General features: G+C 33.4%; 2 protein-coding genes across 3 annotated transcripts; one reads left to right on the forward strand and one right to left on the reverse strand.

Annotated features, from left to right (window-relative positions):
* The first annotated feature begins 125 nt into the window (after window positions 1-125).
* On the forward strand, window positions 126-19,020 carry LOC133201833 (ubiquitin carboxyl-terminal hydrolase 16-like). 2 transcript variants are annotated; one of them, XM_061337636.1, is made up of 19 exons: window positions 126-180; window positions 4,595-4,736; window positions 5,237-5,322; window positions 5,583-5,705; window positions 5,842-5,945; window positions 6,196-6,299; window positions 6,527-6,630; window positions 6,841-6,888; window positions 6,986-7,132; window positions 7,444-7,580; window positions 7,754-7,841; window positions 8,254-8,344; window positions 8,428-8,516; window positions 8,659-8,856; window positions 12,475-12,631; window positions 14,753-15,751; window positions 16,543-16,637; window positions 17,016-17,102; window positions 17,310-19,020. In XM_061337636.1, exons 2-19 carry the CDS (start codon window positions 4,625-4,627, stop codon window positions 17,658-17,660), a joined length of 3,120 nt encoding a protein of 1,039 aa, XP_061193620.1. In that variant the 5' UTR covers window positions 126-180; window positions 4,595-4,624; the 3' UTR covers window positions 17,661-19,020. The 2 variants fall into 2 exon arrangements, with proteins under 2 accessions (XP_061193620.1, XP_061193619.1); XM_061337635.1 differs by lacking the exon at window positions 126-180 and adding an exon at window positions 292-315 and having other exon boundaries at window positions 4,604-4,736.
* Window positions 19,021-21,109: 2,089 nt separating this feature from the next.
* LOC133201691 (smad nuclear interacting protein 1-like) lies at window positions 21,110-22,907 on the reverse strand. The gene is made up of 2 exons (XM_061337481.1): window positions 22,766-22,907; window positions 21,110-22,410 (listed from the first exon to the last, which is right to left on the reverse strand). Exons 1-2 carry the CDS (start codon window positions 22,793-22,795, stop codon window positions 21,487-21,489), a joined length of 954 nt encoding a protein of 317 aa, XP_061193465.1. The 5' UTR covers window positions 22,796-22,907; the 3' UTR covers window positions 21,110-21,486.
* Between the last annotated feature and the right edge of the window lie 83 nt (window positions 22,908-22,990).

Consider the following 22,990-nt stretch of genomic DNA (forward strand, 5'->3'; position numbering starts at 1 on the left):
CTTGTCTGTTACTGTTAATTTCTTTTTAATTATCATTTTACAACCCACCTTGTATTTACGACAACCGGGAATGGATATCGTTCATCGCCATTTTCTTTCGAAGAAAAGGATGTCCGATGTAAATCCGATTACGTAGACATATCAGCCTCTCGTAATCTATCTGAATCAATTTCTTTAAAGGTAATGATAACAGAAAAAATTGCTTGTTATTTTTCATAGAGGAATTTTGTTAGACGTATGTTCTTTACATTTCTTAAATAAAAAAGGATAACTTGTCTGGCGTATAAACAACGGCCTTTTACCCACATGACCCAGGTAATTTTTTTCCTCGTTGTATTATGTATTTTCTCTAAGTCATAAAATTCTCAAACACAGTTGTTTTAATTATAAATTAGATATGTAGTGTGTGTTTTTTTTTCTTTTCAAAATGGATTTAGATGTTTTAAAGTAAGAGCTAACACAATAAAAACATTTCAGTAGATCTGCCTAAAGATAATTTCTAATTATAGATAACCTGGGGTTATGAATTCTATTAAGTACATAACAGCTCAGAAATAGTGTCCTTACAAAAACTACCAAAGCTGCCCCAGTGTTTTTGCATTGATTTTGAACTTCAAAAATTTGTTTCAATACAATAAACAGGTCCAGCATAATCTCTTGATTTAGCTGAATAGCTTGAATTAGCTATATAGATTTATTAAGCTATTCGAAATAGCTTGATAAAGCTATTAATATGCAGTTTTCAAAAAATGTTTTTGTAAGAAAGAGACAAAAAGTCACAAGTATTTGACTATTCATATTAGGAGTGAAATGGTTCACCATGGTATCGATTCACCGCAGTATTTTTTTCTCGGTTTGATACACGGTGCAAAATCTTTTAATTTTCGGTTCGGTTCTTTTTTCAGTCAGGATGGTTATTCAATCGGGGCATAAGGTAAAACACGTTACTCAGTATAAGTAAGGTTAGAAAACGTAAATTTTGGAGGACTGAAAGTTTGTAAAATAATTTTTGACAGTCAAATAATTCTAATAAATTTCTTCTAGTCAGTTTGTAAATAAAATTCGTAAATTAAGTGACTAGATTTAGTAAAAGAAAGCATAAAACAACGTTTAATTTGTTTCCTTCTAATTTGTTTCCTAAATGTACATGTATCATATTGAAAATAACCGTACCGAGACAAAATTATACAATACTTATCGAACCGTGAAGGATTATTATGTGTAAAAATATCATGATATTATCATGATATTTTTGGTAAAAATTGTGATATATCGTGATACATTATTTTGACGATACCCATCCCTACTGCACACAACCTTGTGTGCATTGAGGCATGGATTAGAGTGAGTGCTTCACATTGTGTGAAATTATTACCAGTCAGTTACCTTGTTGACCTGAATTAACCTCATTTATAATTTCATTCAAAAACTAACTTACCAACCCTTGATTTATTGTGAATATTACAGGAAACAAACATAATTTTTTAAAGCCTAATTAGCATTCTAATTCTGCTTATTACTCAGTTATATTTGTTGCTTGTTTTCTTTGTGTGATAAAATACTGGAAGACAGCTTTTGATATTCCAAAAATGTCTGGTTTACATTTTATAATACAAAAGTACAACTTCTGTTATCTTAACAAATTTTAAACAATATTATTGCACATTTTTGTGTCGTTTGATATTTTGTGCGGGCGACCTGAAATTCATTTGGGCAACCTGAAATCAGTACCAAGGTTGCCCAAATGGCGAGACCAAATTTTGACGAGTGTCGAAGCCTGGAGTTCAAAGTTGAATACTGTCACTGCACCAAGGTGCGACATTTTGTACATCCTGAAAAAATAATAGATTTAAGAAAAAAGTGTGATAAATAGCTAAATCAAGCTATTCTGAATAGCTTAATAAAGCTCTGTAGCTAATTCAAGCTATATAGCTTAATCAAGAGATTGTGGTGGATCTGGTAAAGCTCTATAAGTATGAAAATATGGATATAGTGAATTTATGGATATAGCGAGTGCTTTGGGATCCCTGGCAAAATTCCATGAAAAATTTTACAGAATGACAAACTTGATATAATGAAATTTTGGAAATTGTTAACTGATTTTGTGTCGGAAAGAACAATATTTGCATCTTTTATAACAAATTATGGGTAGACTTGACTTTACCGGTCCCCAGATCCGCAAGATCCACACGCTCATTGCACTGTGACATAAGATTTACGTCACTCAACTGATTAGGGTTAGTTTTGCACATTTTTCGACTGGTTAGGGTTAGTCTTGCACCTACCTGAAAGATTAGGGTTAGTCCTTGCACAAGTTTTCAACTGATTAGGGTTAGTCTCGCATCCATCTGAGAGATGAGGCTTAGTCCTCGCACATGGGTTAGTCTAGCATCCGCCCGGGAGATTTGGGTTAGTCCTCGCATACCATCCGAGAGATTAGGGTTAGTGTCTTGTTCTTTTAGATTAATTAGGAAATTCAGATGCATCTGTATTTTTTTAAGATCTTAATTCAGCTTCAACGACATCTCGTTGGTTTGTTTACATGAAAAAAAAATGGCTAAGTACGAAAGAAACGGCACTAAGCATGCGCTGCACGTGCTTCGTCACAATTATTTTTTGTCTCCTCTTCAATGAATGAACAATATATGTTACTTTTTTTTTTCAGAGAACGAGGTTAAAAACTTCGTTTAAAAACGAATTTTTAAACTAAAGTTTTAACCGTAGAATTCAATTTTGGGGTCAAAAAGGCTTAAAACCTCATACTTTTTATTTTTTACGATCGCTCACGCGATCTCATATATACTGAAGTCGCCTATGGCGACACTATATTTTAGCGCGTTTTTCTGGGGACCGGTAAAGTAAAGTCGTTCCCAAATTTTTCTCGGAATTTAAAATATTGAACTGCAAATATTTTAAGTACTAAGTCAGAGTTGGCAAAAAAGTGGGAAATACTCATATTTCCCAGGACAGTGGGAAATACTGGTAATTACGAGGAATGACTGGTATTTCCCGGGAAATACTGGGAAATAAGAAACACTTACATATTTCATGAATTTTATCAGGGGTATAGACATGTAGTGCACTTTATGGGTTAAGATATCTATCTGGTATCACTGTCCCTGATTTAAAAAAAATATCAGATTTCCAAGTAATTCATTTTATATAATCATAATATTCATATACCAGTCATGTCTTTTGTTTCATGACTGTGTCAGATGTAGTCTATAAAGGTCTATGAAATGAACCCAAAGATCCGAACTGGGTTTTTTATGTAACTTAAGAAGGATCTAAGAAAATTGTTAGATGTAGAGTATGGTGTAAATATCAAACCTAAGAAGAAGTCTTTCATTACATTTACTACTCAAGGTACTACATTACATTTACTACTCAAGGTACTACATGTAGTAATTATATCTCAAAACAGGAGCACAAAGCTCTCCAGAGCAATTTGTTAAAACAACATGATTGATTATAATAACTACAGTGTTTATGGAAAACAAGTTTGTTTTGTTCTTGGATTTATAATTAATAATCTAAATAATTTTACAAAACCTTAAGAAACTAGAATTTGAAAACTGCAGTTTTGTTTTTAATATACATGTACAACCAGGGAAATGTGTACTTCTTCAGAATGCTTATGGGTAGGGGAGCTGGAGTAGTGATACATTCTGAATATGTAAAATTGCAGTCATCTTCTGTATTTATGTTTATTTTATTTCTGAATTTTGTATAAAATGGAATGGATTAAAGAAATAATAAAATTTAAGTTTGTATTTCCCAGTATTTCCCAATATTTCCCAGTTTAGAGAAAATTTGTAGTATTTCCTAGGATGGGAAATATCGGTATTTACCATTGGTACTTCCCACCACTGGTATTTCCTGGCCAACCCTGTACTAAGTATTAATATGATATTTGAAATTCAATCCATCAGAAAACTAGTAATCCAAGGTAAGTTTTGTATTTGATACTTCCCTGGGCATATTCAGATTTCAGTTGTCATACTTGAAAGAAAACATGTACATGTATATTCCAAAATTCACCTAAATAATTTAACAGATTCATTATATGGGTACATAACAAATTATGAATATGGATGAAGTTAATTCACAGGTCCTCAGGATTTCGCTATGGTCGAGTTTACTAAAAGTGGTACATGTACTAAAATGCTTGGGGCAGTAAAAATTGTCTTTATCTAGTTTGTAATGGACTGGACACTTGTGGTGTATCTTAGTGCCACTAAATTTGGTGTTGGTAGTATAAATGGCATTTAAATTTGATGGGTGGTATTGGAAATATCGCACTATTCTGACAGTTGCACAAATGGTCAAAATGTGTTAGACATCAGGTATGACAATGTTGAAATGTTTATGAACTGACAAAATATTTGGTAAGCATGTGACGTTCCAGCACTACGGTACAATTTTATTGTACACAATACAAACTTATTGTATTCAATCATGCATTTAATTTCCTTTTTACTTTATATTCATGTTATTGCTTATTTGAGGAAATTGGAAATTGGTTGTTTGTGAAATGTGTCATTTTGTGGGGCAGTATCTTATGAATGAATTTATTTATGAAACTTTTTTTTAGAGGATATAGAATTTGACCAAATCTGGCTCAATGAGAGTGCTAGAGACTGAAGCGACACCGTCGTATAACATGGGAAAGAATAAGAAGCACAAACTTCGCAAGACCAAAGAGGTGTCAGACTCGTCAGATGATGCTTTAGGAGGTGAGCATCTAATCATTGCAATGTTGTATAAGGACTCTCACACCACTATTTTGGTACAAGGACTAGGGTTGTAAAAATTGGGAAAATTATCGCATTATTGAAGTTCAGGGGGTAATTGGGAAAATCAACTTTAAGAAAAGTCACATTTTGTTTTTCTGGTGTTTAATCACTATAATCATTACAAAGGACAAATTCAATTTGGTACCTATTCTGAATTGAAAATGGATCAGTTTAGCAAGCCCACTTATGGACAATCAAGAGCCCTGTATATGCCTAAGAATTATTAGAATTGAAATGAATTTATGAATAGTATTGTTATAAGTTAAAAAATCATGAATTTTTATGATGCACAATGTGATTTAAATTTTAAGAAGGAATGGAAAGAGAATACATTTAAATGCACAAAGTGAATTTCGACTTCAAGACCAATATATTTGCCGCGGTACAGTATGCACTGTAGACTTGAAGTTGAGTGCTTTAAGGATCTTTGTCTTTTTCAGTGCCACGCTGTAATCACATTAACATGGCTGTTAATGTAGCAGCCATGAAAAAGGGATTAGTAAAACAAGTATATGGAGAGTGTGCTGTAAGTTTTTTACCATGCTGCCATTTAATTTTCTTAATGTTTTGGACATAAATGATGGACCTCCTACATTTGGCAAGCTAAAGAATTTAATAAAATGTTTATACTCTCAAAATATTGCATTAATATTTTCTTGTACTTTTATATCTTATACATGTAGATTCTGTCTGACTCTAGTGTAAACTATATATTTTAGATGTTAAAATGTCCATTTGTTCTTTTAAAAAAATCTGGAATGTAATTCAAAATTTTTGATTTTTTAGTCATGTACCAATGAAACTACTCGTAAAACCACAACAGAAGGGGACACAGGCCAGGAGGCAGAGGCGTCCTCTGCTCTGGAAGTAGAACCAACTCTCTGGGTTTGTCTACAATGTGGAAATCAGGTGAGCCTGCATCATTATATGTATTAAATAATAGACATACTGTATATACATGTATCTAGAAGATGAGTGATTATTTTAGCAGAGTGGTGAAATTTTGATTTATTCGAAGAAAAACTATGGATATCGTATGTTTCAGGGATGTGATCGTAACTCTCGGGAGAAGCATGCATTGAAGCATTACGAGACACCAAGGTCTAGCTGTCATTGTCTAGTTATTAACACCACCTCATGGACAGCATGGTATGTTAAAACAGGCTCTTATGAAGGGGATTGAGCATGTTAAAGTATCAATTTTCTCATGTTGATAAAAAGGTGTTATAAATTCTACTTTGAATAATCATATACATTAGATGATAATGAGAAACATGGTAATTAAATGAAAAAATAAATTAAATTAAAGAAATTTCAAATTCTTGCATTTCCTGAGTTTTTAAATTGCTCTTTAAATGTAGTTATTGAATTTCAAACTCCTTACAAACAAAATTGCCAGGTGTTACAAGTGTGATGATGAAGTTCCTATAGAGCAAAGTAAGAGGTTACAGGAGAGCATAGATATTATAAGGAAGCAGGCAGGACTGCCCCAGACTGATATAGGTATGGAGACTGTCATTAAACATAATAAATTATCAGTTCTAATTTGTAAGTGTGATGTGAAACAAACTGAAAAGAGCATTTCTGTAACATGTAGGAATGAAACAGTTGGAAAGATAATAGAACTTGAGCATTATTTCCTTTTCTATATCCTAAAATATATAAATCATTTTATTTTGGGGGGAAAAGTTGAAGAATTTATGTACATGTGAGAATTCTTTGTTTTACAGGTCGTAAACAAAGTCAGACTGGTAGCTCAACTGGAATTATTGAGCAGTCCTCCAAATCCTCCACTTTGACACCAAGGTCATCAGGAGTGTGTTCAAAGGTCAAGGTTAGTAAGAAAAAGAAAACAAACTTGTAATACAAGCCCCCCCCCCCCCCCCCCCCCCCCCAGCTATACTGTGCTTCAATTTGTGTTCAAGGTTTTATGCAATTCTCCAAAACATGTGCAGTGAAATATTACTTCCTTTTGGAATGATTTTTTTGTGTAAAAAGAAATAATTTTTTATTGCATTGTATTAATTACCCTTATTTATTTCAGGGTTTGAGTAATCTTGGAAATACATGTTTCTTCAATGCAGTTATGCAGGTAAATATTTAAGTATAGAGTTAATATAGGTTTTATCATTACTGTCAGTGGATTTCAAATGGATTTGCATTGCAGTTCTTTTTCTTTTTTCCTTTAGAATTTGACTCAGACACCTTGCTTAGAATCAGTGGTAGTAGAGAAAAGTAAAAAGGGTCGCTCATGTACCCTCACCTGTAAACGGGACAGTGACCTAGATTCTAGCTCAGGGTCAGATGACAGTGATGAGGAGATATTACCAGACCTTGTAAGATGGAAAAAAATCTGGACTTAAAAAAATATATGTTTCTCTTTTTTTAAACATAAATAAGTATAGAAATTGAATTATTGAGCATTTGTTTGTATATCTAATGTGTTGTGTTGAAGAAGTACACGTATTTTACTGTTTAAATTTTGTTCAAAATAGAGAATTTTTTCCCTGTTGTGAAAATTGGGGAAATATTTAGTTATGTTAACTTACAAATAATAATAGATAATTGAAAACTGAATATTAATATAAAAAATTATACATGTACATATAAGTTCTCTTTATCAGGGCATGTATTTTCTCATTTTCAGGCTCCTATAGAAATATCATTACCAGAAGCTGGTCCCTTGACACAGACCATGATAGCATTTCTACAAGAGATGAACAACTCCTCTGGTCGTTCTAGCACTGTTAATCCTATTCCCTTGTTTAGTCAGATATGCAAAAAGTAAGCAGAAAACATGTGCTGAATTTTATTTAAGGAACTTGAATTTTTTCCATATATGAAAATGAAATGAGCAATTCTTTATTGTTCCCATTTATTTTTGTTGCTAGATCTTGCAAAAAAAAAGGAGATTTACAGAAAACGAAAGATATTTGAATTACAAAATTTTGTTTTAGAGCCCAAAGATTTCGTGGTTTTCAGCAACAGGATAGTCATGAACTTCTGCGATACCTTTTGGATAACATGAGGATGGAAGAAATCAAGGTGTGCAAAAAAAAAAATGTTCCTAAAGTTTATTTTGTTGAAACAAGTTTTCAACTAAAATTTGTTTACATCATAGATATTGTGATTAGGGTGAATTCATAATGGATGGGATACTGTTTCATTTTTAAATACATGTACATGTATCACAACCTTATACAGTTAACAAGCAGCACTTTTATCTGACAGTTAGATGTTCATCATAACCATGATTTTTTCTGTATAATTTGATTGTGGTACTCAAATCTGACAAGAGTTGTTGATAAAGTAAGAATATGCTGTTTTATTAGAGATAATAAAGGGATTTTTCATGCCACCGAGTAATTGAAAACACAGTCATGACTGTTTATGAAATAAATTTCTTTGTGCATTAAGAATTTCTTTTATGTTTGAGCTTATTTGTGTTTGTTTACAGAGGGGACAAGCTGGGATATTAAAGCACTTCAAGCTGCCAGAGAATGTCAACCCAAAGAAAGTGGATGACGAAATGAAAATTAAAATCAAAGGTACAGTTGTTTGCCAGATCTAGTGTTAGTGTAAATGAAAGAAAACAAATGACAAATATAAGAAATACTTTTCTCTGTTGTAGAATACGGACGCCAAGTAAAATACACCTTTGTAGACTCTTTATTTGGTGGATACCTGATGAGTACAGTTACATGTGAGGAATGTAAAAATGTAAGAATTATGCAATACTTCCTTAATGTATACAAATAAAACAAAAAATGTTTAATTGTTTTATGTGAGATAGTACCTTGCATGTCCATTTGTGTATTACATCTTGTCCTTATATTCTTAACATTTTTATATCAACCTCTAGATATCCCAGATATTTGAGCCCTTTCTGGACCTGTCCTTGCCAGTGACAGAGGAGAAACCCCAGCGGCCTAATCAGATGTTGGGAGGGCGTAAAAAAGACAGTTTGGAACACCATGAGGAAACCGTTATAGACCACACAGATAGACCTAGCAAACATATGGAGAGGAAGCTGAAGAAACAGGCTAAAAAGGAGGCTAAGGTACATCAGTTTATTGCATATAGAACTTGCAGTACGAGCAAGGGCAAAGAAAGATATACATATTTCTTCAGTAGGGTTAAGAAGCAGACATTTTGACTTGAAAAAATGATTTCCTTTAATGGCTTAAAAAAAAAGTACTGGTTGCTAAAAAATCTTCTTCTCAAGAACCACTGGGCAGATTATCACCAAACTTACACAAAAGGATGAGGATATGTTGTAGATTAAAATTTGCACGGGGATTTACCCTGGGGCAAAGGGCGTGGTCTCAAGGTCACTTCAAAGTTGACCAAAAATTACATTTTATTTAAATGTTGATATTTTGCTTACTATAAGGACTAGGATCATCAAATCTTGTCAGTTGGTGCATCTAAGGACCTCATATCATGTTGACTCAAAAGTAGGTCACGGTGACCTACTTTTTAAATTTTGCGGCCATTCTTTTTCAAAATGATTTAGAGGCATATTTTGAACAATTTAAGGCCTATGATCATCAAACTTTGTCAGTTGATGCATCTTGGGTCCTCAAAGTACGTCAACTAAAAAGTAGGTCACCTTGACCTACTTTTTGAATTTTATGGTTAATCATTTTTAAAACAATTAAGGTCATTAATTCAAATACGGGGAGGCTTAGAATCATTAAATCTTGTAAGATGATGCATCTTGGGGCCATAAAACATATTTATTAAAAAGTAGGTCACAGTGACCTACTTTTTGAACTTTGCAGGCATTCGATTTCAAAGCATTTTAGAGGCATAATTTGGACATTTTAAGTCCTATGATCATAAAACTTTGTAAGTTGATGCATCTTGGGTCCTCAAAAAAGGTCAACTGAAAAGTAGGTCACCGTGACCTACTTTTCAATTTACATGACTATAATTAAATATTTCGGGTACTAATTGGCTTAGAATCATCAAACTTTGTCAGTTGATGCATCTTGGGTCTTCGGAGTAGGTCGACTAAAAAGTAGGTCACCGTGACCTACTTTTGAAAATTTATGGCTTTAATTAAATATTTCGGGTACTAATTGGCTTAGAATCATCAAACTTTGTCAGTTGATGCGTCATGGGTCTTCGGAGTAGGTCGACTAAAAAGTAGGTCACCGTGACCTACTTTCGGAAAATTTATGGCTTTAATAAAATATTTCGGGTACTAATTGGCTTAGAATCATAAAACTTTGTCAGTTTATGCGTCATGAGTCCTCGGAGTACAACAACTGAAAAGTAGGTCACTGTGACCTACTTTTGAAAATTTATGGCTTTAATCAAATATTTCGGGTACTAATTGGCTTAGAATCATTAAACTTTGTCAGTTGATGCGTCTTGGGTCCTCGGAGTACAACAACTGAAAAGTAGGTCACGGTGACCTACTTTTGAAATTTTATGGCTGTATTTAATATTTTCAGGAATTATTTGGCTTAGAATCGTCAAAATTTGTCAGTTGATGCATCTTTGGTCCTCGGAGTAGGTTGACTGAAAAGTAGGTCACGGTGACCTACTTTTGAAAATATATGGCTTTAATTAAATATTACAGGTACTAATTGGCTTAGAATCCTCAAACTTTGTCAGTTGATGCATCTTGGGTTCTTGGAATAAAACAATTGAAAAGTAGGTCACTTTGACCTACTTATAAAATTTTATGATTATAATTTTAAAAAACATTTTAGGTATTAATTGGCTTAGAATCATCAAACTTAATTGATGGGTCCTCAGAGAATGACAAGTGATAAGTAGGTCACCATGACCAACTCTCAGGTACTAATTGGCATAGAATCATCTTGGGTTCTCAGAGTGTGAATTGGAATTTCAAGGGTTTATGTAAATATACAGGATACTTCGAAGCTTCAAATAGAAGTGATAGGTTGTACAGTTTATCAGAAGAGCGATTCAAGGCCCATGGGCTTCTTGTTAATTACCTTCTACCCCACCCCCCATCAATTTAAAATTGCTTTTGATACAACCACCCATCTAAATTAAAAAAAAAATTGTGTCACATATATATATATATATACAATAAAATTTTATGTATTAATTTTCAGGTATTGTAATTTATCTGACTTTGAATGAGTGTTGGGTTTTGACATCTATCCAACCAGGGCCCGTTTTACAAAAGAACTTTTGACCAAGATCAAAATGTTATGCAAATTAATTTCTTTTTTGCAGTACTTTAGAAATGTTTTAAATCTTTTTGAAAAAAAAATATGATAGTTTTATGCCAACAATTTTTGACAGAAACATAAGTTTTGTAAGATTTTATGAACAACTAAAGTTTTTAGTCTTAGTCATAAGTTTTTTTGTAAAACAGTTCCTGGTGTTCCTGTTACAGCTTAAAAAAATATGTTCCTTTAGGCCTATGATACACACCACTGAAAGCCTTTATTATATTGATTTGTATATCTGTTCTGATGCATAACTTTGTAGTCTGTAAAGCTTAGGTAAAGCTTTTACAAGTATGTATACACATGTACTAGTAGAAATGACATTCCTACAATTAATTAAAATTAATATTGTAAATTATAGCCTTAAGCTATCCTTAACAATTGTTGTTTACACCTTGTTCATAACAAAATGATTCCTGCTTTTTTTTTTGGGGGGGGGGGGGGACTAAACTTCTGTAGCCAGTGTCTGTAAAGTGAAAACTTTGATTAAAAAAATATATTTAATGAATTATAAATCCCATCTAACAACTTAGACCATTGGTGCATACAAGTTCGACAAGTTAACACTTAACAGGTTAAGGACTGGCATGTTTTTGACATAATATATTTCATATTGTTTTCAAACTCATATCTCATCTTCCTTTTACTCTGTATGTGGTATAAAGTAAAATATTTGACTTGCAAACTCCGTAGTCATGCTCTAAAACGTTCATTATCAGATACGTTTTTTTCTACTTTCGGTTTAAAATAAAACGATCTTTCTGATTGTTTCTGATATCATTTAATTTACCAATGTAATCATGTTTGATTAAACTGGCTAAAAGAAACTGGACCATGGAGTCCAAAGCACAACTAATCCGTTTTCCAATCCCCCACTCTCATTGCAGTCACAGTTGCACATGCTTTTATAGTTATCTGCCCTTGTTTCCTTTTTTGTTCGATTCTACTTTCACTTTCAATGTAAACACACTTTACAACTGTTTAGGACGAAAATATCGGTATTTACCGATTTATACAAAATGAGAGGAAAGAAATACTTTGCACTTGATTATTTGTGAGGGTAAATACAACCACCCATCTAAAAATATATCGAGTGAGGACAACCACTCATACAAATTTAATTGCTCCAGACCCACTACCCATACAAAAATATATGAAGTGCCGTCCAACCCTCCCGTACATTTTTTCCTGGAATAGCCCTCAGATACATATGATGAAGTGAGTTGGAAAACCTAACCACTTTTTCTTTGTTTTATTATGTACCCTTGGCATCCATCTTCGCTAGCCAAGGGTTTCTGATACGCTACTCTCCTCATAGAGAGTAGCGTATCAGAAACCCTTGGCTAGCGAAGATGCTTTGCATCTTGAATCTTGAGATGTCTCTCAGTTGTTTATTTTGCCCCATCAAGTTCAGAAGAGGTTTAACTGTTACTGGTTGTATAACATCATTTCTTTTCTTGCAGAGGAAAGCAAAACTGACTAAAAATCAAGTGTTTCCATCGGATGACCCGAGTTTGCCAAAAAATGAAGAGGATGTAGATCAGGAGGAGGCAGAAAAAGAAGAAGATGGAGGTTCTAAAGACCCAGAGGAGGAGTCCAGCAGTAGAGAGGACCCCTCAGGTAAATTATGAGTTATTATATCTGTGGATTTTAGCCCTGAAACAATTGCATTTGTCATTCTTGAAAAGTATTGACAAACATGTAATATGGTGTATCAGTCATTTAAAAGAATACTGTATACAGGGAAATTTTCGCCTCCGTTTTATTTTCGTCCCATTCGCCCTACTTACAGGTGGGTGAATTTAAAACAGGGTAAATTTATAGAACACAATATATTTTCTTAAACAGAACTGTGATTGGGTGAATTTAGAAGGGGCAAAATTGTTTGGATGTGTAAAAGGGCGAAAATAACCCTGTATACAGTATTGCACGTGTACATAATTTGGTGTATTCAAAATTTAGCACAATCACTGGGTATGGAGTTGTTGGCAAAATCATGAATTAGGGCTTTACATGTCCATGTCGTATGTTGTGTTTATAAATGATTTCTTAGCGGTATTCATGAATTAGCGCATCGTTGTCTGCGCCAAAGCCGCTAAAATATGAAGCCCACTTTAAAAGGGTTTTTATCACGTATCTAAATTTTTTAGAAATGAAGCACTATTATATTCTTGAAACATATAATTATCGTTTAATTATGAAATAACTTTAAAAACAGTCATAATTAAGCGATAAAACGCCCGTAATATCGAGTTCTCGAAGTAAAAATCTCCACTGATTAGATAGGGGTCATGTGGTACTGAAATGTCATAGGTGTCAATGGTCAATTAGAACTCGTAAAGCTTATCATAAGAAAAATGTATCAAATAGATTTTGACGTTAAATAATATACACTACACAATAAGATCGATGGAAATTTTGACATCGACGATATTCTTTTAGTTAGATGGTCAATCTTTTATGTATGAACATCTAGCAGAGAGAAATAACCAAGAAAATATGCCAACAATAGGAGAGGACACCGAAGACAAAGCCGTTGACAACTCGGGACTTCCGACTAAATAGAACGAATAACTAAAGTTGGACTTCGTAAATATTTATAAATATAAGAATTTTGAATTCAACTTCTTCATTATTTTAACATCGTTAAAGAATTTATTAGTGCAGTGCTATATTCTTCATATTAACTGTGCTCCATACGTGCAACAGTACATGTTCATCTTTTACAAGTGAAAGATTCGTGGTCCTCAAGATATTGTCGAACTAAATAGAACGAATAACTAAAGTTGGACTTCGTAAATATTTATAAATATAAGAATTTTAAATTCAACTTCTTCATTATTTTGATAAACTGTATATAAATATTCTCTCTGTTCCAGTGAATATCATGTACTAGAAATGACATTTCTTCAACACTGTTCAATGGCGCCGTAGTACGCCATTACGAAGTTCACAACATTCCTACTAGCATATACTAGATTCTGTGCGACTTTAAAAATGCGTGTTGGGTATTTTTTCTGTTTTTAAAAAGGTACCATGTCCTTAAGATATTTTATAGTAGAGAAAAAAATCGTAATTGGGCATAAACGATTGTTCTGAATGGAGACAAAGCCCCCACGTTTGCAGAAAAAAGGGCCCCCTTCTCGACCAAGTCTAGGAAATGTGTAAAAAAGTCTTCCTAAAACCTTTCTTGTGCACATTTGTGCATCTTAGAGCCACAAATTATACCCTACTAGCTGTCAATTATCCAATTATCACTTATTTATTTACTAACAGGTTTAATAGACACAACAAATTAACCGTTTTGTATACACAGTAAGTACTTTTCTTGACCAGGATTGACACCTATGATGTCAGAGCAATGGCGCATAGCATCGGTGATCAAAATATGCATATTGAGAAATTCAAACTTTGAATCCCTGAAACATCAACAATATTAATTTTCTAGCAAAGATTTTTAAATATATGATTTTAATAACATGTAGACTTTGTCATATCAAAATATTTTGAGACGTGATAAAAACCCTTTAAGTACACATACAGTATATTAGATGAATATCTTACGTGAGAGAGAGATTAGATCGATATTTAATTCTAACCACATCCAACAGGACAACATGTACGTGTATGCAACGTTGACAGCAATGTTTACAGCTAGATTGAACTAAAATGAAAACTTCATGATTTGCATTACCAGTAAACAACAACATCTTGTATAAATAAACATGAAACATGTTTCAGATGCTGACATAGAAGACAATCTGGAGAGTGATACCTCAAAATGTTTTAGTAAACTCAGTTTAGAAAACTCCCTAGCTGAGCCCTCACAGTCATCTCAGGAAAAACCAGAGGTGGATCAAACAAGTAACCAAGGGGTGGATAGTGGTACCTCAAGCAGCAATACTGATACGCTTACCTCAGGAAATAGCACCTCAACAATTAAACAGGAAGACTCCTCAATAGGGAAAGATGGAGGATTGGTCAGTATACCATCAACCACTCAAAGCTACAGTACTGACCTCAAAACGCCAGACAATAGCACAGAACCTAAATATAATGGTCAAACAGAAAATCCTGTTTTTCATAACGAATGCGTTTCTCATGAATGCACTCTGTCTAATTGCAAAGAGAATGGTGGATTGGAAAATAACATGGAATGTGACAATGATGTTGACAGTTGCTGTAAAATGGATTCAGAATGCAACATTGGTATTCCCAAAATAAACCATATACTTAGTAATGGTTTTGGAGAAACTGACAATTGTGGTAGGACTACTAGTGAAAGTGTGGAACCTCAGACTGGGTCAGATCAGATCAAGGAGGAGGTCCGAGTGAATGGAGAACCTATGCATTCCCACTCCAGACACAATAGCACAAATAGTGAAGTGACAGCAAAGTTAGGAAACTTAATTCTAGAAGATTCATCTGTAGTCAACAGTGTTGAATACCTTCAAGAGAATGGAATAGTAGATTTGCAGAGTGGTGGATCCAATTGTGAGAAAATAAGTGTTAGCACTCCACCTCCACATCATTCCAAAAGTGTGAAAGATATAAAGAAGGAAGCGTTGGTCAGGTCAAAGGTCACCCTAGGGTCACGGTATCACCCAGCATCTAGGGAGTGTACCATAATGACATGTTTACACCAGTTCACCTCCGCAGAGTTACTGACTGGCAACAATAAGTTTGGATGTGCTAATTGTACGCAGAAGAAATACTGGCACAATCAAGGTGTCAGCAAAGGTAGATATTATGATATATTGTTCTGCTCACTTTCACCTTCATAAATTCTTAGTATCGGTATTTATTCGTAAATGGATCTTGCAAAAGGAATTGTTCTGAAAAAATTAAACAGGGAGTTAATTTTAAAATAATTTGTTTATTCAATTTTTCTGTCTGTAATTAACAGGTTTTTTCTGAACTTGTTTAACAACTTACTTCTGCCATACTCTTTATTGTTTTAAACCTACTAGTACTTATTCTTGATTTACATGGATCAATTTAACAGTCTAAAAAAAGAATATTCAATACAGAACGAAAATTATCCAACATTAACATTTTGTTATTAAAATGAAGTTACTTTAGCTCAAACCACTTAAACATAAATCTACAGCCTGTATAGTCATGTATTTTCAGACCCCACATAATTTAATAGATTCAATAGAAATTTCAAAATAATTTCAAAAATTTGGAGAATTTTTTTTTCTTTTTTTAAACTTAACTTGGTTTAGTAACTTCTTTCTTTATTCATAATTTTGAGAAATACGTGTACATGTAGCTTACATTTTTAATAGGTGTTTTATTTTCAATTATCATGTTTTAATCATGGCACTGACTCAGAGACTGGTACATGGCATTGTTCTACATATGTTTATGACTTTACAAGCTATGGCATAAGTAAATTTTTGGTTCATTTGTGCATTCATCATGTTTATAAACATGTGCAGATTGTATATTTCCTAACAGGAAATCATTTACATTGTGAACAACAAAGCCATCAGAAATATTATATATTTAAAATATTCATATTTCAGATAAGAGAGAAAAAGTTTATTCAAATGCAGCAAAGCAGTACTTAATATACACACCCCCAGCCGTGCTTACTTTACACCTTAAACGATTTGAGCAGGTGAGAAATTTGCTAAATTTGATTTTGTTTTTGTTCAATACATTAAATTTTCCTAAAAAATGTTGCCATAAGCATTTACATATGGAAAGGAATGACTACTGCATTTGCAGACAAATGTTTTTTTTTATTCCAGAAATTTCAAAATTGAAAAGTATTAAATTTTGTTTAAATAATGCATGCCAAACTAATAGAATTTGATCATAAAACTGAAAAATTAATGCATGTATAGACAGTCTGTACATAAATTATGTTTTAAAATTGTATGAGTATTCATGTAGCACCAGTATCTCTACAGATAAGCTAACCTTTGTGAAGGATTACACTCTATCATTTGTTTGTTAGTGAATTGTTTAAAGATGTTTATAATGTGTTTTATAGGTGGGTTTTAGTTCTCGCAAGGTGAACAGGCAAGTAGATTTCCCATTTGTTCTGGACCTAGCCCCTTACTGCAGCTCACTGTGTCAGGTAATCTCCAAATTTTTATGAGTGAAAAATAGCTGATTATGTCAAATTTCTTAAAACTGCTGTATAGGTATTTTATACATGTACCATATAAAGAAATGGGTAGAATGTTAAGTTGCTTTTTTAATGTTTTCACATGGTTACATGTATAATGCAACTGGGTTTCATTTAATTACCAGTTTTCTTTTCAATAACACTTTTTAAATGCAGGGTGTTAGACCAGGACAAAAGAAAATTCTCTATGCATTGTATGGAGTAGTGGAACATAGCGGGCGCCTAAATGCTGGACACTATACAGCATACGTCAAAGTCCGACCAAATATCGGTATTACAGGAGACTTTGTTAACTCGGGAGCACCCTCTATCAATGACTGTATCAAACGTTACCCAGAACAACAGAACAGCACTGCCAGTCTAGAAGAACAGGAGGAAAGTTTGGTGGATCGTCTGGTACCACCTGGTAGGTGGTACCACATCAGCGATAGTCGTGTGAGTGAGACCACGGAATCCACTGTCCAGAGAGCCCAGGCCTATCTTTTGTTTTATGAACGAATTTATTAATGTGTGTTCAAAGTTAGGGAAAATAAGTGATTGCAAATTCTTTTTCTATGTGTCAGTTTTTTTTGTAAGAATTCTGTAACAATGATGGGAAAGAATCTTTCTTTAATTTTCAATACAAATGTTCTTATGAAATGTGATTCATTTTATTATTATCTTAAGGGAATTGGTCTGAATATGAAATTGTAATGAAAGCTTGTTAATTTTGAAGTTTGGTCTAATTGTTCATTAGGTATTGGATGATTGGTGCAAGGGACAATACCCAATTAGATTTCATGTAGTTTGTATGAAACTTGTTATAGAGTTACTTCTTTAAGTGATATTAACAATATTCTATATGAACGTCAGATACAGTCTGTACTGTGCATTTAATGACATTTGTTCTTGAAATGTACAACACTGGAAAAAAGTCTTTCAGGTCATTTATTAAAAATAAAAATTCATGGTTGTTCTATAAAAATGTGCATAATTTTATGCCTTGAAATTACTCAATTCTGTATCCTTCAAATTGCATGTACAATGTACATGTAAAAATACCATTTTTTATGGAGACAACATGCAGCTCTGATGAAACGAGTACTTATCGTCCAGGTACTGTATTGTATATTAACAACTGAACTTTGATGGATTAGTTTACAGTGCAATCATTACACAGTCATGTACAAACTCCCAGTAACAGAATTAATGCCATATGTCAGTGACAGACAACAATAAAAGATTGTATAATAAATTTGAATGTGTAAACAGCCATATCATTTTGCACCAGTTAAACTCAATAAAGATCATAACTTTAGGTAATTTTAGGTCTACCACATAACCCTTTAAGTAAGGCTTTATCAAAGTATGTGAGAGACAGTTGAGTCATGCATATAACTTACAACTACTCAATCCATTACATTTGCCATATATTTACAACTGCATCATTTGATATGATTTTTCTAGAGTCTTTTTTAAAAATAATAGTTAAACCTTAGTTTTGAGATAAAACCATGTGTTATTAACCATGAGTTTTTATGTTTGGAATATGTTAGAGATCTACATGTAGTAGTTTCATGTGTACATTGTTACTTTTGAACGGTATTTGTTTTTATTCAAGATAGTAGTTCTGAAAGAAAAAGCCGTGCTGTATATCAGAATTCCTTTGACATTAAAATGTACCAAGATAAATTTTATTGAAGCGAGAAATATATTTGTTGATACAACTTTGAATTTCTATTTATATGTATCATATGGTACAAATGATCTAGTAAAAACGGATCCCTACAAAATCATGTTATTATGAATGTATGTTGTTAATGATGATCTTGACTGTTTTTGTGATACAATACAGATATCTTCTGAATAAATTTACTTTACATTTTCATGTTTTGAAATTAATTTTATTTTATAAAGAGCTAGGTTCACTTTATACATAAAATGACCTTATGGATATACAAATTTATTGACTAAAACCCTATGTCCCATTTTCAACATTAATATAAAGTAGAGACTTAGTGCTTTCAGATATGACAAAGTTTCCTGTAAATAGCCCAGGTATTGATAAACGGGTTGTGTGAAATTGCAATGTTCTTGAATTTTGCTGAAAACAGGTGTATTTGAGAACGTTCAGCAAAGAATTTAGATATGAGCACACCCCTCGATCCAAAAATTAAAATATGTTTTATATTCTTCATATGCAGTTATTTCATATGTTTGCACATTTTGGATCAGAGGTTGTGCTGTATACAAAATATTGAAAAATAGCATCATTTTTTGCCATATTTGAAGAAATATTCAGGATATGTGAATAATGACACAATTCATGACGTCATAATGCATTAACTAGCAAGAAAATTATGTCATTTTTAGTAGACATTCAGTCACCAAGGGTTCAAGTGATATTTATTGCCTTGTTGACTAAAACAACAGTTTTAATTTTTCAGAAATTCACAGGGCCAAAAAAGGCCCAAAGTGGCCATTGCTCTTTGCCAATATTACAGTTTGAGTTTAGGTGATCATATTTTGGACTTGTAACAGGAAAGGAGAAAATACATGACTGGACAGGGAATCAAACTCAGGGACCCCTGCATCACTAGTCAAGTGCTCTCCAACTGAGCTACCCAGGCCAATATCCACTGCCCAAACCATTACAGACTAAGAATTTATAAAAAGCTCCTTTGAAATCATTTTGAGATATAAAAGGTTTGGACTAAGTTTATCTAAAATATCTGAACTACAGACCAGGATTTGGTGGTCTGTCTACTATGAATGACATTTCACTTCTTACCAATTTGTAGATAGATGATTGATTGTGTTGTTTTACATCCCATTCGAGAATTTTTCACTCATATAGAGATGTCGCCATAGACTGGTGAAGGGCTTCAAATTTAGACTTGTACTCGGCACTCGGGGCCATTGAGCACTGAGAGTTCTTTATCGTGCAAATGCCAACCGTGACACGGGACCTCGGTTTTTAAGGTCTCATCTAAAAGATCTGTGACTTTCACTTCTGGTGCTGGGTGCTTGGTGAAGGAACAGTCACAACCTATGTTTACGTCTTAGGTTTGACGTGGTGCGGCACCTGGAAGGTTTTATCATTCAGAGTGCAGTAGTGATTTTTTTAATAATATTCAACTGATTTACATAAAAAATATAAATCTTGTTTTTTAAATAAGACTGCATATTCCAGTTTCTTTTTTTCTTGGGGGGGGGGTGTCAACTTTATATTCTATGGTTTGCTGGGATGTAACTCAATTACAAGGAATATTTTTTTTTTAATTGGCCACTGTTAACATATGTACAGTTTCTACAAAGAAAAAAAAATCATTTTTAGGAACTTTAAAGTTTCACCCCCCCCCCCTTAAAAAAACCCCCACAAAACACAGAGAATTTAGTAATGTTGAGGAATCTATATGTTAAATATGAAGATCTGTGACATCAACCAAGTTACATCAACTGTGACTAGATATACCATATATACTCACCCGTAAGTCATTTGGTTGTACATGTATTTTTTTTCAGATTATTTTGAAGGAATTTCCTATTGACCAACTCATAAGTCAGTGTGGTTTTTTGCCAGATTCTGTTGCCAATTTCATATTCTATTGTATTTACCTGTGTTTCAATGTGTGTTTTGGGGTATGACATTTATATTTGATTGTTAATTAAAAAGTAATCAAATATGAGATCATTCAAATCTGTTAGCACTTTCGTCAACCTTAAATCTTCCTTTCCTGCATTGGATTAAGTTCCGCCCTTTATAAACGATTATCATTGGAGGTTTCACAGAATTACATTATTTCCCCTTTCATAAAAATACCAAATTTTTTAAGTCTAGCTTATAAGTCAGACATAGAGATTTGGACCAAAATTTAACTCCCAAAATTCTGACTTATAGGCAAGGATATATGGTACATTGTTAAAACAGATATTAATTTGAACTTTTCTAGAATATCCAATGACTGAACATAATGTATGGTGTCATGCATTTTTTAATACATGTTAACAATTAACATGAAAGCATGCTCTACATATGCAAATTACTGGAACAACCTTCATATACTGGTATACTGCATTTGAAAAAATACATGATAACATATGTTTACAGCATTTATGTCCATGATGTCATCCAAGTTTAGAACATAATATATATGCAAATTATGACAATTATGAGGCAGCTTAAATGACAGTGAACATTGGTGAATATTACAACATTGTTCAAAATGATGATGAAACATGATATTTAATGAGGACCACAGAGCATGAACTTCAACATGATTCCCCCCCTTTTTTTTTTTTTACAAATGACCAAGTTTGATCCCCATTTCTCTAAAACACAACTTAGTCTAGTTCAGTCTGAGATAACGCCCTGATCCTCCACCTCGGAAGTGTCCGATTTCTCATGCAGAATCACATACTCTCTTGAACTGAAACCAAACTTGATCATATCCTTCTCCATGAGCTCCACAAAACGTTGTGCCTCTATCTGGTTATTGTTCACAAAAGTTCCATTAGCTGAGCCGAGATCAATTATGTAAGGCCGAACTCTCCTACCAGTTGAACCATCACTCCGCGTAAATTCTACCAGTCGGAACTGTAGAACTGCATGCTGTTTGGAACATGAGGGGTGATCAACAGGAATATCTACCACAATACGGTCTCGTCCAATGAGATAGGCACTCTGTCGATGGATATGTAATACAGGGAGAGCTTCATCACCTTTGAATGGATAAAGTCTCCATCTCGTCTTTGGTTTTCTTGCCTCTGGTGGCTGATTATACTTAATAACAACACCCCTGTACACATTAGTATCCTCTGCTAATTTTCCAGATGTGCTGAAATTGGGTTTCTCCTTTTCCACAGGGTTTGTATTGTTTTTATCCCTTGTATCACCTGGTCGACCATACTCGTGTCCATCCTCCCCTGTGTTTCTGAATGGATTATTTGTACCGTGTCTTTGATTTTCCCGCCTGCGGTCATCATTTCGCCTCCTCTCTCTCTGCTGGTCCTCTCTCTGTCTGTGTGCTCTGTCATGTCTGTTCTCTCTCTCTTGCTTCACTCTGACCCTGTCTGTTTGTCTGTCCTCTCTGTAATCTCTGTTCCCTCGCTCTCTCTTGATATGATGTTTATCTCTTGCCAATTCTCTCTCTGCAGATCTTTCTCTATGTCTATCTGCTCCTCTTTTGTCCCTAGGTGGTGTCCATGGTGGCTCTTTTTTAATTTTTGTTTGAGGACTCCCTGATCGTCTCCTTGTTGACTTTAATCTGACAGGGCTCTGAAAATTATCAAAATCATCAAGTAACAAATTAAAGACAGGGAATATTCAATGATTAAAGTTTTGTTTTTTCGTGTACATTTTCTTCATATTTTTTAATCCAATACAAGACAATTACATTCAATGATACATATCTTTCATTTGTACGTTACGCAATACCAAATAACCTAACGTGGCTTTAAAAAAGCAAACATTAAGAAAATAAGAGAGTACTTTCAGTATATATATATATATATATATATATATATATATATATATATATATATATATATTCTTTTTTACCATCTTTGTTTACCTGTACGCTTACGATATTAGTTAAGGGTTATCAATGTTTGCAATGATCAACAGAATTTACCAAACTTCTTGATTTGTGTCGCTTAGGCATTGATCTGCTCAGTCTCCTTTTACTTGTTGAATTCCTCTTCACTTTGGGATGGGATAAATAATGTACCGTGCAGAAGATGAAAAGAAAAAACGAAATTACATAAGATAAAAATTTAACAAAATAACATCAACATTTTGAATACGTCCGAATTTCGTTCCTACCGGAAATGAGATATTAAGACGTACCAGTATTTGT

Source organism: Saccostrea echinata, unplaced genomic scaffold (genome assembly GCF_033153115.1).
Source record: "Saccostrea echinata isolate AGI-Se365-2 ecotype Australia unplaced genomic scaffold, CSIRO_AGI_Sech_v1 ptg000045l, whole genome shotgun sequence".
NCBI lineage: Eukaryota > Metazoa > Mollusca > Bivalvia > Ostreida > Ostreidae > Saccostrea > Saccostrea echinata.

Coding starts and splice junctions, on each gene's coding strand:
- LOC133201833 (XM_061337635.1), top strand. Junction 6,300..6,526: donor ACTGCCCCAGACTGATATAG/GTATGGAGACTG, acceptor TTTGTTTTACAG/GTCGTAAACAAAGTCAGACT. Junction 12,632..14,752: donor CAGTAGAGAGGACCCCTCAG/GTAAATTATGAG, acceptor AACATGTTTCAG/ATGCTGACATAGAAGACAAT.
- LOC133201691 (XM_061337481.1), bottom strand. CDS start 22,795: ATGCCTAAGCGACACAAATCAAGAAGTTTG. Junction 22,411..22,765: donor GACACAAATCAAGAAGTTTG/GTAAATTCTGTT, acceptor GATAATTTTCAG/AGCCCTGTCAGATTAAAGTC.